Below are 16,813 nucleotides of genomic sequence, written 5' to 3'. Positions count from 1 at the left end.
TGAAGGGAGGGTGGGGGTCAGTCCCTTCTCCCAGACAACCACCAACACAACAAGAGGACCGGGGAGTTTAGGCTGGACATCAGGAGGAATTTCTTCACGGGAAGGGTGATTAGGCATTGGAATGGGCTGTCCAGGGGAGGTGGTGGGGTCACCGTCCCTGGAGGTATTTAAGGAAAGACTGGACGTGGCCTGGCGTTTAAGGAAAGACTCGGTGCCCTGCTCTAGTTCACATGGCGGTGCTCGGTCACGGGGTGGACTCGATGATCCCGGAGGTCTTTTCCAACACGGCCGCCTCAGTGCCACAGCGCGGCAGCCCCGCCCGCCCCGCTCCGCCCCGCCCGGCGCCCTCCCTCAGCCATGGCGGCCGCGCGGCTCTGCCGCCTGCGGAGGCCCCTCACGGCCGCCTTCGGCAGCGCCGCGGCCGCGGGGCCCGGGCAGGAGCCGCCGGCGGAGCCGCTGACGGTGCGGCGGCAGGCGGGGGGCGTGCGGTGAGCGGGGGCGGCGGGGGGCACCGAGCCGGCGGGGCCAGGGCGCGCCCGGGGCGCTCCGTGAGGGTAACCCCGCCGCGTCTCTCCCGGGTTTTGCAGCACCATCGTCCTGAACAACCCGCGGCGGCGGAACGCGCTGTCCCTGCCCATGCTGCGGTGCCTGAGGCAGGACCTGCTGCACGACGTGAAGAGCCGGGAGCTCCGCGTCATCGTCATCGCGGGTACCGCGGGGCGCGGGCGGGGATGGGGCGCACAGCGGGATTTAAACCCGAACCTCCCTCGGAATTGCAGGGGACGGGACGGGACCTGCCTGTTGTGTCCCTGCCACCCCCGTGGTCTCCTGCACCCCTGAGGTCTCCCCCTATATTCCTGTATACTCCGCCCACTTGCCGCTCTCATGTACTTAATTCCTCGTTCTCGAACGCAGCATTAACAAGTCGCTTGGGTTTTGTTACGGTTTTGGTTTTAACCAACACGTCTAAGCAGAACTCCCAGGATGTCCATATTTCACAGTCGGGCTGTGCCTTGTGTTTACAGTTGGTGAGCTGCCTACTTTTACAGAAACAATCAGCAGGTGAAATAATTTGTTTTAAAACTACGTCTGAAGAATACTTTAAACGGGCCAAAAGCCAAACAGAACAAGAGTTCTAATAGTTACCAAAGTAAAGCAGTGACATTCCCAGATACTGGTTTTGGACAGGAACAGGCTGAGCTGGGATGACACTTGTTGCCTTTGGTGACACATACAGACTGGAGTAAACAGGACTCACAAGGGTTCTGCAAACCAAGTGCTTTGTTCTCCTCAGAGCCAGGATCAGCCAAATTATTGCCACTGGTTTGTCAGAACTATTTTTAAAACTCTCAGAGGAAGGAGAGACCATAATGTCAATACCACAAGTCACCCATAACCCACGGATGTAAAACAGTTTCTCTTGGAGCCTGTTACAGTTTCCTTCCATTTAGGTATTAACCTGGAGAGTTCTTGAAGATAATGGAACCTGAGCCATTCTTAAGCCATCTTTCTTCCTCTGCTATTTTAAGATAACCTTCCTCTGCCCCCCTTCCAAACATCTCAGGGAAATTGGTTATTAATTTAGGATGATGCTGTTTCCTATATATAGGGGAAACACTTTGTGTTAGTGCACACACACAAGTGGAAGTGAGCTGACTCCACAAGGGTGAGTTTAAATGCACATATTCAGCATTTCCAACAGCAGTTACAGGTTGGGAGTACAATGCTGTGGCAGTTGGTGAGCCCAGTTGCATTTGGGTTTTTTGTTTTAGTTTAAAAAGGAATTGCATGTTCCTGTTGATTGCCAATTCCCTTGCTGAATGGCATGCAAAGGAAGAAATGTCAAGAAAATAAAAGACTTCTCAGGGAATGCTTTGGGTCTTTAACAGAGACTTTGCAGTGGATTCTTCTTCAATGAGGCATAAATGCAGATGTGATTAATTTCCAGATATATATTGCTGATCCCATGAGCTGGCTGACAATAATTGTGTGTTTATTTCTGATCCTTAAGAAACAAGTCCAGGTTGGGTCTTACACAGTTGTAGCTGGAAATGTCATATCCATGCAAATATCTGAGAAGTCCTGAAGGATTAAAAAGCACCACATTGGTTTATTCTCATAGCACATATCCTCATGACAAAGGAATACTGTTGTAAGGATTGCATACCTGCAAAGGGTGTTTTGATCTTAGCAAATCCAAAGCTTAATTCCACAAAAACCTGCTGGTTTGCTGCCCAAACCCTGAACATACTTTTTGGGAATCTCTAGATGACAGTTTTAGCAGTAAAGACACCCCAGCAGTCCTTCTGGTTCTCCTCTAGCAGAACAATCTTTTTTCTTTTTTTTTTCCCCACTCTGACCTCGAACACCATGACGCTAAAAATATTGATGCTTGTTTAGCAAATGTTAATAATTAATTCTGGGTACAATAAATAGGAACTAACTGTATTTATCAGTCTGAGAGAGGAGCACTCCAGCCTTGCTCCAGCTGACCAGTTTGTGTTGTACCAAGGAGCTGTTTTGAACAGTATCCTTACAAGAAATTGGGTTCAGAGCCTTATATATAACTGAGTTAACTGGAATGGAAGTAAAACTAGGCCTTGAAAAGTGTTTATGGGTGTTACTGTGGTTAAATGTTACATTGTGGCAATTTAAAGTTGTCACAACCCCCAGAACACAATATTTTCCAACTCTTGTGCAAAACTCCCTCCCCAAACTCCTTTTTGACCATGGACATCTCACTGACATCCCTTTAGCTGGGGCATTGATGTGCCATTGCCCCTGGTTTCTTGATTAATTCAGACTGACTTTTCCTGAAATTCTTTGCAGCTGAAGGACCTGTATTTTGTTCTGGCCATGATTTAAAGGAACTGTCAACTGAAGATGATGTGAAGCATCATTCCCAAGTGTTTGAATTATGTGCAGAGGTAAGCAGTCCTCTTTGAGTGACACTGGTTGTGTTTGGTATTTAAGAGGAAGCATTGGTGTGAGGAGGGACAGCATTGCTCACTTACTTGCTAAAGCACAGGCTTTTGCTCCAGATTCCTTGCTTTTTGCTGCTCTGCTATTTTAATGGTGAATTTATGTTTTCCCTGGATTTCTCTACATGTAAATAAAAGGGCTGCAATAACACTGTGCATGTCTCCAGCAATGGGTACAGTCTCAGTGTTTTCCTTAGTTTAGCCAGTGTTCCATACAGCTGAGTAGTTGGGCAATGTCATTCCTAGAAATCTGGGGATAAGCACCTTCAAATCACGTGTGATCCAATGTTGTTTCCCAGCATCTCATTGGGAACTCAAGACCAGCTTAAACGTCAAATAGACAACGTGGAAATAAGATCTGACTCCCAGGTTGCCCCATCAGCAGAACACACAAGTTCTTGTTACAAAGACACAGTCCTGGAGGCTGAGATATTAAAGTGAATCCTGGAGCCTTTGGAGGGAATGGCAAACCCCCCTTTGATTGTGACAGCACTAGAATTTGATCCCTAATCCTGCTCAGAGTGACAGCAGAAAGTACTTTGAAACCCTTTGTTCTAGTTCCTGCAGTAATACTGATGTCTGTACACATTGCCAAACCCATACTTCAGGAATGCTGTAAAAGCCATGTGTGAAAGCTACAGCTGAAGGAGCCAAGATCCAACAGTTTTGGGGTTTTTTTTTGGTCAGTAGAGAGAGAAAGGTACTTTTGAGGGCTTCCAAAACAGGATTGTGTCTTCCTAAATTTCGATACCGATCTCTTTCTTTGTACATGCAGGTTATGACTTTAATCCAGAAGCTTCCAGTGCCAGTGATTGCCAAAGTAAACGGCTTGGCTACAGCAGCAGGCTGTCAGCTTGTGGCAAGCTGTGACATCGCAGTGGCAAGTGAGAAATCCAAGTTTGCTACTCCTGGGGTAAACATTGGGCTGTTTTGCTCCACACCAGCTGTGGCCTTGGGCAGATCTCTTCCAAGAAAGGTAGGCTGCCTTCCCAGACATTCTTTGTAATTTTGCAAGAAGTAGGTCCCCGTGTCAGGAGTTTTAGTTCCGTTGCCTGAACTTTATTTTCCTGTAGTACAACATTCAAAGTACTCTATTGCAAAAGGCATCTCCATAACTCTTTGGACTGGGAAAAATAATAAAGGGATGAACTCGGTTTAGGGAAAGCAGTTTCCCACTGATGCAATTCCAGCCAGCACGAGCTCATCCCAGCAGCACAACAGCTCAGTGATCCCTTTCCTTCCCAACAGACAGCTCTGTGCTTTAGCCCATGATGTTCTCCCCTGAGGAGGAAACCCCTGCAAGTTCAGGATAACAATCCCACCGAGGTATCAATTCTCACCAGGCAGTGACATTTCACTGCCAGCATGATCTGCCTGGCTGTAGATCAAGATGCTCTAAATAGCATCTGAAACCCTCCTGTACTGTCTTCCTGTTTTATGTCCTACTGATTGTGGCTGCACATCTCTCACTGCATAAAAAATGGTACGATCTGTAAAGCTTCCGTAACTGAGAATAGGAATTTTAAGTTCTGATCCAGCTGGATTTATGCAGACAGACTCTCCAAGCCCAGCAGGGCTCTGCTGAGATGCAGCACAAATCCCATTGCTGGATAAGAGCTTCAGCTTGAAATTTGCCATCTGTAAGGCCATCCTGTTCAAATACAGTCCATGGGGTTTTTTCCAAGTCTGCTGTAGTGTACACTTGTAACTATTTCTGAATTAGTATTTCTTGGGGGTGTGATTACCTCTCTAAAATGTGCAGGATATACTTTTCCCGGTGCCACTTTTCAAAGTAGCAAGAGCATTCCCTGCAGTTCCCAGGATTGCCAGTTTTACCTTTTAACAAGTGAAATGTTGCCATTGTTTCAAAGATACTAATGAGGATAATCAGCTCTTATGATTCAGGCATTTGCATGAGGAGTCATGGAAAAAAATCCTTATTGATATATAACATTGGACAGTCGCTGAGTATTTGAGGGAGTTTTTAATTTGAAACCTCAAGTAGCAGATGCTGGAAGCAGCAGGAGACTGAAGTAGCCGTGGCTATGTGAAGTGCATATTTAAAACCATCCATACCAAACTTAAAACTAAGGCAGGTGTTTTCAAAAACTGCACATATGCCCAGCTTAAAATACCAAGTTCAGTCATTTGACATTGTAGATGACCCACATGTCTCTTAATTCCTGCAGCAATCAGTAGAGATTGTGGGCTTTTGAAGAGAAAGCCAGAGGTGTCAGCCTAGGACAGCTGGGATCAGCGGGCAGCTTTAAAGAGACTAGCTTTAGACTCAGTCCTTCTCTTTGCTGAACCCTCTTAATGTGTCCTTGGCAGTTTAAGAGGCCAGAAGATTTAAATCTTATGTTTGTTGAAAGAGTGACTTGTACTTGGAAGAGGAGGAGGCTGCTGAAATTCCCCAAGCAAAGCAAAGCAGTAAGGCCGTTGGATTGACTTAACACAAATTTTTTCCTTGCTCAGGTGGCACTGGAGATGCTTTTCACGGGTGAACCTCTCTCTGCCCACGAAGCACTAATGCACGGGCTCGTCAGCAAGGTGGTACCAGAAGACAAGCTGGAAGAAGAGACCATGAAAATCTCTCACAAGATCTGTGAAAGCAGCAAGTCCGTGCTGGCCCTGGGGAAAGCCACCTTTTACAGACAGATAACCCAGGACCTGGACACTGCTTACAAAATGACTACTCAGGTCATGGTAGACAATCTGACTTTGAGGGATGGGCAGGAGGGTATCGAAGCCTTTATCCAGAAGCGTAAGCCAGTCTGGACACACTCTCAGGAAGAGAAGAAATGAGTCCTGCCTCTTAACTAACCTTAGCTGTGCTTTGTGATTCTTCACGCAGTTGCCTTTGGGAATTATATTTTTGTTCTTACTGAAAGTTAAATTTGTCTTCTTGCATATGCCAGACACAATAAATTTATTCTAAGTATGTAATAAATGTTAAGAAACATCAAAGAAAAAATGGGTTTTCTCAGCAGTGAATTTAATCTGTGGTTTTAGAAGGAACTCTGTGCTGCAAAAATCAGTTTAAGATGTCCCAGGTTACTTAGGGAGTCACAGGGACTGAGAGAGAGCTCAGATCGTCCTGTTCAGTACCTCTCCCCATAGTTCTAGATGAGAATTTCCATTTATTAATAGAGATTGAAGGGCTTGGACACATTCCAGAGATGATGGTAGTACATGTCATAATGGATTCCAGGACTGTTTGGGTGTTACAGACAGAAGCCTGTAATAGTGATCCATTACTCCTTATGGATATATCTGCTTATGAACTGTATGTATCCCACAGCAAATCCTGATTTTCTACTATCAGTTCAAGCACTTCTCCCAGCTCTAGAGAATTGTGCTGTTGACTCCAGGGAAGGATGAGCGTGGCTTGGGGCAAAAGTCACCCCATGGGCTTCAGCAGAGATCCTCACCTGGCAGTGACTTGACCCAGCTGTAATTTTCAGGCTGTATGTGTTCAGTTTATCACAGAATCTTGGATGTATTAGTTGGCAAGTCCATCTTTGTGCTCAGAGCTGGGCTTTTACCAGCACTGGAGCAGTTCAGCTGTGGATTTACAGACTTGACAACCTCCTACAACAAGGATTCAGCTGCTCCTCTGGGTAATCTCTTACAGTGCTTTGCAACCCTCCTGCTGAAATATTTTTTGTTAATGTCCAGTCTGAGCCTTGAAGCAGAATTTTTTTGTCCATTGCCCCTGGTTACATTATCTGACATTGTTGAGAAAACTCCAAATCCATTATCTGTGTAACTGTCTTCAAGCAGTCACAGGCTGCACTTACACCACACTGATGCTCCTGTGTGCCAGACTGAACAAACTTCCTCCACCCTCCCCGTAGGTCAGGTTCTCTAGGTAACCAGCTTGGCAGCCCTGCAGTGGACCAGTTCCAGTTTCTCCACATCCCTTTTTACTGGTTGTGCCAAAACTGGACTGGAGTCTAAATATGGCCTCACCAGTGCTGAGCAGAGAACAAAATATGCCTTCCATGTGCTGGCCAGTGAGTCCTGCTCAGGGTGCATTTTGTCTGGTCTGGGATGAGAGGGCACTGCTGGCTCTGCTGCAGCCATTCATCCACTGTGAGCCCGGTTCCAGGAGGACTGTGCTCTGCCAGTCCTCTCTTAGCCTGTACTGGTGCTGGGGTTATTCTTCCCAGGTGCAGAAACTCACATTTCTCCTTAGATTATGTTTTTTGGGATTGAAGCCAGGCCCTTCGGTGTGGCAGTCACTGCCTCAATTCCATATCACCTGCAGGCTTGCTGAAGATCTGTTACTGATGGTGATACTGAGTGATACAAGTCTTCATATCAATCCATGGTGATCAACATGGGATGGCCTCCCAGCAAAGGCATTTTTTCTGAAGTTCCACACAGCCAAATCATGAAGGCTCATCCATCTCATCCTTAAATAGACATCTAAGCAAGATCAGGTGAATCACTGTATGGATGGGCCTTTTATTCTTTGTTGACAGTAAAAGTAGCCCAAAGTGCTAAGCACAGACTTAGATGTCTTCAGTTAGATCAAATTAATCCTGCCTATGGCTACTAAAACTCCAAATGTGGAAGCATCATGAATCAGGAAGGATTTTTTTAAGGTATGTTGGACCCACATCCTTGGTTCCCTGTCTGTCTGAATGTTAGTTCATTCCTCAGTTCTCCACTGGAGTGAATCAGATCCCCAGTAAAGTCCCAGGACTGTCCCCATAGGCCTTTCAGTGAAACCAGTGACATAAATACTTTTACCATTTATACATATCCAGCCCCACAATGCAATTCTCTTTCCCAGCTACAGGTTGAAAAGAAAGAATTTTTCAGTTCTGCTGCAATTTTTACTTTGAGGAATGGAAACTTAAACTTGAATTCACCACTGAACATAATTTGTTTCTATGGAAAAGAGAAAAAAGGGGTATATTGGGACTAGTTGTTTTAAAAATATAAATTTTTATTGTTACCACCAGTAAAGATGGGTAAGTTTATTAAAAAAAACTCACACAGTTCATATAAGTTAGGAACTGTTATGAGCAATTAAGAGATAGAAGAGTTAAATCTGGAGCCCAATAACCTTCATCATGTCCTTTTCAATGCAGTAAGATGCTGCACTTAGACTCTGTTCCCACATGCTGCTCTAAAAGCATTAGGAAAGAGTAAATTGTTTTAAAAAATATTTATATTTAATGGCTATCTTGCAACTACTCAGCAAATCTTAACTGGCTCTTATGTTCCAGGCTTTTAGAAATAAGTACATTATCTGATTTTTGCAGAACAGTGCTCTTTCCAACTAACTGCAGTAATAAAATGGTTTCACTGGCCATCTTAAAGCATAAGTGACAGTTTAGATGAGCACATTCTTTCAGATATTTAGAAATTATTCTACAGCTAATTGCCATCTACACTGGGTGGGGTTTGGCATTGTTATTAGTAGTAGTATTATTAGTATTATTATTAACTCATGCTTGCAATTTTTGAAGGAAAAAAATGCATTTTAAAAGAATAATTACTTCATTTGAAATAGTTGTACCACAGTGGAATCAAATTATTCCTGCACATGGATTCATTCAGTTTGAATGGCCTTGTAGGACACTAATATTCCAAAGACACATAAGTGTCCTCAGGCTTTTCACTATGAGCAGAAGTTAATGGAAGTGCTGTGTAAAGTTAAGAACAGGCACACTTGAGCAAGACAAAATGATGTTGGGAGGGGAAGTTAACTATCAGAAATGGTGTCCTGGTTGGTTATGTGATAGGGAAAGGTTAGGACTGTTACCTTTATCCTTGGCTTACCCTGTAGAAGACCGAGCACCATAATGTCTTGAGCTCCTTCACAGTTCAAATCTGTGGAAGCTGAGGAAGTACAATGCTCTGGGCAACTGAGTTCAGATCCTAAAGAACACTTCTTTTCAAGGCTCGTGGTATTTTTCAGTCTAATTCACAGGTATGACAAATGTTTGTCTTGTACTTTCAGATCTTGAGTAGAAAAAATATGTTTTAACTCAGTTTTCACTCTATTTGTACTATTTAATGCAATAAAGCAATTATGTAATTATAGAATCATAGAATCATCATAGAATGGTTTGGGCTCGAAGGGACCTTAAAGATCATCTTGTTCCAACCCCCCTGCCATGGGCAGGGACACCTTCCACTAGACCAGGTTGCTCAGAGCCCCATCCAACCTGGCCTCGAACACTTCCAAGGATGGAGCATGCACAGCTTTTCTGGGCAACCTGTGCCAGTGCCTCACCACCCTCACAGTAGAGAATTTCTTCCCAGTATCTAATCTAAACCTACTGTCTTTCAGTTTAAAACCATTCCTACTTTTCCTGTCACTACATGCCCTTTTAATTAGTAATCATCAGTTCCATAAATGGTGGCATCCACAGGAGCATTTCTCTCTTGCTTGAACCACTAGACAGAAAAACTTCAGCAGGTTTTATAACATTCCTGCACTGGCCCCTGAAGACTGACAAAACAATTTTTCATTTTGGACTTGCGTGGGTTTTTTATTTTTGCCCACATCTGCCTTTATTGTTTAATTTAATGGACTTACAAGCTATTCCTGGGAAACAGAGCAGTTCCAGAATTGTTAAATAAGTTCTACAGCCAAGAAACAGCAAACCAAATGATGTATTGGGAGCCTTACCAGCGTGGTTATCTGCTGCCTGAGGGAAGAGTTTGTCCCAAAATAGCAAGGAGCCTCTTCCTTGTCACCCCATTCATTTTTATTAAAGGATCTCTCTGCAACAATGTCTGCCAGGTAATTAGCCCAGTTTCAAGTGACCCTAATAGCATGTGGCACACACTTAGCCTTCTCTGGAAACTAAGCACAACCCCATCTTCATACAGCCTCTGGGATGCAGCTTATCCCTGGAAATGTCCAACAGGGACATGTTTTCTGTTCATATGGACAGGAACAGCTGGAATGGAAACCAGTCAAGAAAATGCAGGCAAGGAATTGCCAGTATGAATGGACTGAAGTACCTCAGAATGCAGGGAGGCCTTAAAAGAATGACTCTGAGCCTTTACCTGCAAATCTTAGAAAAGATATATACAGGCAAAATCTAGAGGATATGGTCATGTCACTTGTGATGTAGCTTCAGGCTCCCCTCATGAACAAGGCAAACCTAAAGCCAGGGACCAGAGACAAGGAGAGTAACACTCAGCACAAGGTTGTTCCTAATTCATGGACCAGGCAATGACCTGCCTCACCACGTCACCTGGGGGATATATGCTGAAGACAAACAGAGCACTTGGGTGATGAGCAAGGTATTTGTTCCACAGAGCCAAAGGACAGTTTATCTAAGCTTTTATATGAACTCCATGCAGTTTCCTTAAGGCTGCCCAACCCAGGATTCATCAACCTGGGTAAGAATTAGTTTCACATCGGTTTTAAGTAATCTCCTGTAGCTGTGGAGGAGAGAGCTTGAAAATATGAACTACAAAGGCCCCAAAAGCGGGACACAGTTAATATTAAAAATGCCTGACTACCTCACTGGCAGGAGTCAGCATCCGAGTTTTCCCCATCTAGCTCATGATTCCTGAGCATTTGGATGGCAACACTGTGTCCTTCACAGAAATGCCTCTGGGTAATTCCTCTATTGTCATTCCTGTGTTGCAGATGGGGAAATTGAGGCCAAATGAGCTGTGCCTGAGGTCTCACAGTGAGCCCATGGCACTGGAACAGGGGCACTTGGAATGCTGACACCTGCTCCCTGTAATTCTTCAGCAACAAAGTTTTTGGTAAAATCAGCAGAAATTCAGGGTGATTGTGTGCCCTGAAGTGACTGCAAAGGCTTCTGGACAGGAATTATGAGCCACTGCATCAAAGGCCCCTTGCTTGACATTTATTGGCTTTTTGATGAATGTTGGGGTAATTCTACTGTCAACAGTTTCTCATTAGGAGCCTGGCAATGTACTTTCTGACCATTATCTTGCTCAATATCACACTCGGCTGCTACAAAGAGCAGGGATTTTATGTAAAACCCATCTATCTCTGTAGCTGCAAACTTTTCTAATAATCCTACATTTAAATAATCTCATGGAAATGCTGGCTGCCTTCTCTAAGCAATAAGGAGAAGAGACAAATGGTTAAATTTCCATGAAGACCTAAAGCTATAGGACAAATCTCATACTGCAATGAGTAGGATTCATTTGTCTTGATTCCACTGGCATTGCACCTCAATTATACTAATTCTGAATTTCCCTACTGAATAATGCATCCCCATCCTGTTTTACACTGACAAAGGAAGGAAAAATCCATCAGAGGTGTACCCTTCTCACTCTCCATAGTATAATGCACCATCTCCTGGCTGCTTGTTGTCAATATTAGCAATTATTTTTGTCAAATCCATAGCTTTTCTAAAAAGAAAATAGCAGACATGTACCCATAATACCACTGTGTATTTGGAAAGGGGAAAAACAGTTTGTTCAACTTCGATGTGGCCAACTGCGGTAATTTTCACACTATGAGTTTTAAAACATTAATACTTATTTGGAATATTTGTATCCTGGAGTCGTGATAATGGGAGCATCACAGGGTTATTGTATATTTTATTGATCATGTTAAGAGAAAAAAATTGAAAACAAAACCAGGTGATAAAATAACTAACTGAATTTGTACTACTAAAATTTAAGCCAGATCCATGGGTTTGATTCATGATTATTGTTCCTAGCTGCTTAATATGAGAGACTTTAATTTTCCCTCCAAGTTCACTGAAAATAAACATTCCTCCAGCCTAGGTAAAAACAAAACCAACTCTCTAAACTAACTTGCATAGCAGTGCAAGTTATCCTGTTGGACTTAACATGGTATTGATCTCATCCACTGACTGTGCTGAAGGAACATCCCCTCCTGCAAAGGCGGAATGGGTATGGATGGCAACATTTTGGCTCCTTTAGAGCCACGTGTCAGGAAGTCTGATGTAATGGGCCATGTCTCAGGGAGTGGAAGCTCCAGCCATAACCTGCTTTCTGAAGGAGCTTTTAAGGACAAATTAACTGCAGTAAGAGAATGTTGACATTCAGGCTGCCTCAGCTGCTGATGACAGAGAAGGCGTCAGGCCTTCCCAAGTGGCACTCGGGTTTTATTCCAGACCTGTCCTCCTATAAACAATTACAGTGGATGAAATCATGTTTGGAAAGATGAGTGATGTTTTCCCTGTCATCTCTGCCCTGTCAGCATCAAGGATAACGTGATAGATATACCTGCTTCCGTCTTCTCCACTTCCTGGCCCAAAATCATTCTCAGTGTAGACATTGAGTGATGCTTCTGGAAGGAAACAATAGAGAATTAGGAAACTGTATAGAGAACATGGGGGAAAGGAAAAAGCAAGTGAACACGTGAAGTCATCCTCCTAATGTGTTCTTCAGTCTAGAAATTAATATTTTGCTCCCTGTACCCGTTTAATGAAATACACCCTTCATGCTATTAAAACTTTATCCTCTGTTGTTTAAGGGAGTTAATCATGTAACAAAATCCTCAGTTAATCATGTAACAAAATCCAATAAATACAGACATGGTGAATACTTCTCAGCTAATCTCCCTTCTCTTTCAAGACCTCACTAGATTAGGTTATACATATTTTAAATTAGTGTGCTTTTTCTTTTATTTTTTTTTGTTTGTCTGCTGTTGTTGTTGTTTTTGATGGAATTCTTATTCTGCTTTTTCCCTCCCTCCCTGGGGCTTAATTTTAATATCTTTTTTTTTTAACAAATGCTAAGATTTTTCTACAAGTACACAAATTTGTAAAGCTGTACAAAATACCACATCATACTTTAAAACCTGGTAGCACTGCCATAAATACTGCTGTGGGGGAAAACATCAGGTTTTAATGCAAAACCTGTAAGAAATGAAAGAGATGTAACAGATGAAAGAGCAGAGCAGTGAGAGAATTTGGCTCTCTGAAAGGAGGCCCCTCAGGAGAAGCACTGAGGTGCTCTCCAGAGCACCCACACAGAGGAGTGAAAAAATGACCTAATTTACCCCTTTTTCATTGGGACCAGCAAGAATATCCATGCAAGGACAGTCAGCCCCTTATTCATTAGCCTGAGGTAATTATTAATTATCAACACTATTACTTATTGTTGCTATTATTCTTGCTATAATCTACTTAATGCAGTGACACCACTACAGTTCAGGAATTTAGATTTTGATGTCTCCTCCCCATAGCTGGGCTTGGAAACTGCTTTTAACTGCTGAAATCAGAAGCCTTTGCTGCTTGAGTGGGGGAATAGCATTTGTCTGGCAGCAAGAGAAGACTTTCATCCTTTTACAGAGCCTGTGAAAACACACTTAGTCCTTACCACATACTCAGCATGGTAAAATGGAAGTTGCCAAAGATAAAAGTCCTTTTTCTTTGCTGTCTGTGGATATTCCTGTAAGCTTTTAGTCTTTTTCCACATGAGCATTTATTCAGAGCAGACAACCCAGGAATATTTCCATGGACAGCCTGAAATCTTTATGAGGCACTGGGTGGTTGAAATGCAACACCAATTTATTCAGCACTCACAAGGACCAAACCAGCAGAACCCAAACAGTAAATTTACCACAGGAAAAGTCCTGGTAAAGAGTTCAGTGGCAGTTCATAGGCTGAAAAAACACTTGTCAAAATGTCCTAGACCTTTCTGTCCCATTTGTCACTATAATATTTAATTAAAGACATTCCTATAGTCATTTGTTAGATAATTCTGAAATGTAAATAAGCGGAAAACATATTTTAAGGCCATGGACAAAAAAACCCCCAAACAACAAGAAATCAAACCAAACAAAAAACCTCACTGCTGGTTTACTTTCTGGCTTTCTCACATAACTCCACTGTGACCTTGGACAAACTGACAGGCAGAAAAGAATTGTGACTGTCCAGTCCAACCTCCTATTAATCATAGGTCATTGCTTCCTGGCCTGCTCTACCCCTCAAACAGCATTTGAATTTCAGCTTTGGTTGACCTAAGGAGCTACCTATCGTTGTGAGGAAAAAAATTTAAAAGGAAAAAAGAAGAGGCAAAGGGTGTGATCTGTTCTCCTTGCAGTCAGGACTTGTAGTTTATTTCTGCTTTGAATTCATCCAACTTCCAGGCAGGGCACCAGAGTTTTTTGGGTTTTTTGGGTTTTGGGGTTTTTTTTTGGTTTTTTTGAACTTTTTTGGGTTCAGCTGGACTTTTCAGCATCTCAGTGACTTACATGTAAAATGGGGCTGATCATTTTTTTTTTACTATGCGTTATCTGTGTTGTCCCTGTACACCACAAGGACTCCAGGGGAAACTTGGGTCTCACTCTGTGTGCACTGCATGTCTTGCACAGCAGCTTACACTGGGCTTGTCTTTGGTGTGGGATGATTGATGTGTGATTGATCGATTGATGTGTAGCATATGAGTTACAACAGTGAGAAAGGACATAAAAAAATCAAGCACTAAACCCCAAAAATCTCTGTCTGAGGGAGGTTCCTTGAGTTTACTGCTGATCCTCAGAAATCCTTGTTTGCTCTAGACCAGAGAACACTCGATTTTACGGTGATGGCCCCATACACCAAACTGTCAGCAGAGGGCAATGACAGCTCACAGCTTGAAGCGGCTCCCGGGTAATGTGTCCGGCCGGTTCTGCCAGCCTTGTTTTTCCAGTTCACTGCTCCCAGGGAATGAGCCCCTGGTCTATTCGGGCAGCTCTCTGAACAGCACATGTGAGAAAATACTCCTGGAAGCCCTGCGAGTCAGGGGTCTGAACTCTCTTCTCCCACTTTCCCTGCAGCCCCTGCCCTTGCATCTTCACTTGGAGGACCAGTTGCAATCTGATTCAAGACAAGTGACTCAGTACCAAATTCTGGGAAGGTCTTTGGAAGCAAGAGGAGATCCTGTTCTGCTCTAAGAAACACACCTGTGAGAAATACAGCTGTGTCTGGGGACCTGGACAGTTCAGCAGAACACAGTTTGGGAAAGCCTGGCTGTTCTGGCTTTCCTAGGGAGTCTTAGTTTTAGATCCAGATGAGTCTGTGTAGATTAGTAAGAGGTTCTGGGGGGAACAAGTGATTCAGAAAGGCCTTTCTAGTAGACTGCATCACAAGCCAGGCAGAAGAGGTGAGAGGAGTGTGACAATCATGCCTTCATGCCCCAGATTTTCAGGAATAGGTAGCAATCCAGAGGATAGGTCTCCCAGCCAGAGTTCAGCCAGCCAGGATCTCGGTGTCACCTCTTCCACCCTCCTTAACAGGTGAACTAAGTGGCACCATCTCTTCTCTCCATGACTCAGTTTCCCCACCCGTAAAGGAAGTTCTGAAGTTCTGTGTGACACACTAAAAGCAGTGAATGATAAAAACTAATCAACTATGCTACTCACAGCTTGGTGATGAACTAATGTGCTTGTCACTGCTGGCCCAGACTCTGCTGGGCAGAGAAAAAACTGCTGAAGGTGTTAGTCCAGATGGACTGTAAAAGCCAAAGCACAGCAGGAGCTGCTGAAAAATAAAAATATTCTCCCAAGTCCTCTCCCAGCAGGAACAATATTCCAATTGTAATGCAGATATCCTGCAGAGTCATTCCATCCCTCCGGGCAGGTGAACACTTTGCAGGAGCCTGTGAAGGCAATCATTAGACTATTGTAAATATGAACAAATACAAATGCCAGGTGTCTCTTTATCTGAGCTTCAGCTTTACTCCTGGCTTCATGAAAAGTAAGAGAGCACGGCCACCTATAATGATACCATTAATAATATTTGGAATTTCAGGGAATCAGCTGATTCTTCCCAAATTCCTGTACTGTAGAAGAAGGATGGGGAGCACATACGTTGTTCAAAGACACGGTGATGGAAGGCTACAACTCCAAACAGCAAAAGAGTCAGTACATGGGGCTGTGCTGAAGCTGCAGAGGAATTCAAACAAACAACATCCAACGACCAACTCTGGAATGCAGGGAACACAGCCAGGTCAACAAGCACATCGATAAGCAGCAAGGTGGCAAGTGGGGTCCAGCCCAGGCCAGACCTGCAGGAGCAAAGGGGTAGAGGTTATGTCAGCTTTGTGCCCGGCAGCTTCTGGACAACTCTCACCAGCAGACTGGGTGGAAGATGTCATTTAAGTGCTTTGCCAGTTTTCACTACTAAGGCTCCACTCAGACCAGAGTCATCCCTGTCAGTCGTGATTCAGCGCCTTTTCCACCAGACAGCCTCAATCCCCCTGTCCAGGTTTGCTCCCACACAGCCCAGGCAGAGCTGACCTGTGCCCTCGGGTTTGTTTTCCCCTCTGCCACTTTTGATCTTTCCCTGACTCGGAGAAGCTGGTTCAGGCAGGAGCCATGTCAGACTCTGGCCATCTGTAACCAGATATTGAGCCACCACCAGTAACATCCCTAAAAGCAAACACCTGAAACTTTTGGAACAAAAAGCAAATGTTACCTCAGAGCGATAAGCAGCAATAATAGCAGACCTGGTAAGACAGTACTTTAAGCCAAAAATGTGCTAAATAAATACTTTTGCAACGTTTTTTTGAATCTTTTCTTCAAAGAAGCTGAAGCGTTGGCTTTAGGAAAAAGTACAGAACATCAGGTTTTAAGCAAAGTGGTTTTTTTCTTCTTAATTATAAGTTTAAATTTTAAAGGGTTTAAGCAAAAGTTTAAGCCAGCATTTCCATATAGATTAAAAACAAAAAAAAAACAAACTAAACCAAAAGACTTTTATGTGGACAGAGAGTTCCTGTTAAGGCAGTGGTTGGTTGCATGGAGGGTACAAAAATAGCTGGTAAGTATATACAGGATGCCATTAAGAAACCAGGTGCTAATGAGACTGCTCAGGACTGAATCACGACTGCCTGTGGCTATTCCATGGCAGCTCTTCCAG

General features: G+C 43.7%; 1 protein-coding gene across 1 annotated transcript; it reads left to right on the top strand.

Annotated features, from left to right (window-relative positions):
* Positions 1 to 365: 365 nt before the first annotated feature.
* On the top strand, positions 366 to 9,047 carry ECHDC3 (enoyl-CoA hydratase domain containing 3). Its single transcript, XM_027728252.2, has 5 exons — positions 366 to 488; positions 588 to 709; positions 2,830 to 2,927; positions 3,757 to 3,957; positions 5,457 to 9,047. Exons 2-5 carry the CDS (start codon positions 637 to 639, stop codon positions 5,784 to 5,786), a joined length of 702 nt encoding a protein of 233 aa, XP_027584053.1. The 5' UTR covers positions 366 to 488; positions 588 to 636; the 3' UTR covers positions 5,787 to 9,047.
* Positions 9,048 to 16,813: the final 7,766 nt, after the last annotated feature.

This window comes from Pipra filicauda, unplaced genomic scaffold (genome assembly GCF_003945595.2).
Source record: "Pipra filicauda isolate LSUMZ 115617 unplaced genomic scaffold, ASM394559v2 scaffold119_size3216105_pilon, whole genome shotgun sequence".
NCBI lineage: Eukaryota > Metazoa > Chordata > Aves > Passeriformes > Pipridae > Pipra > Pipra filicauda.
This window is presented reverse-complemented; position numbering and strand designations above follow the sequence as displayed.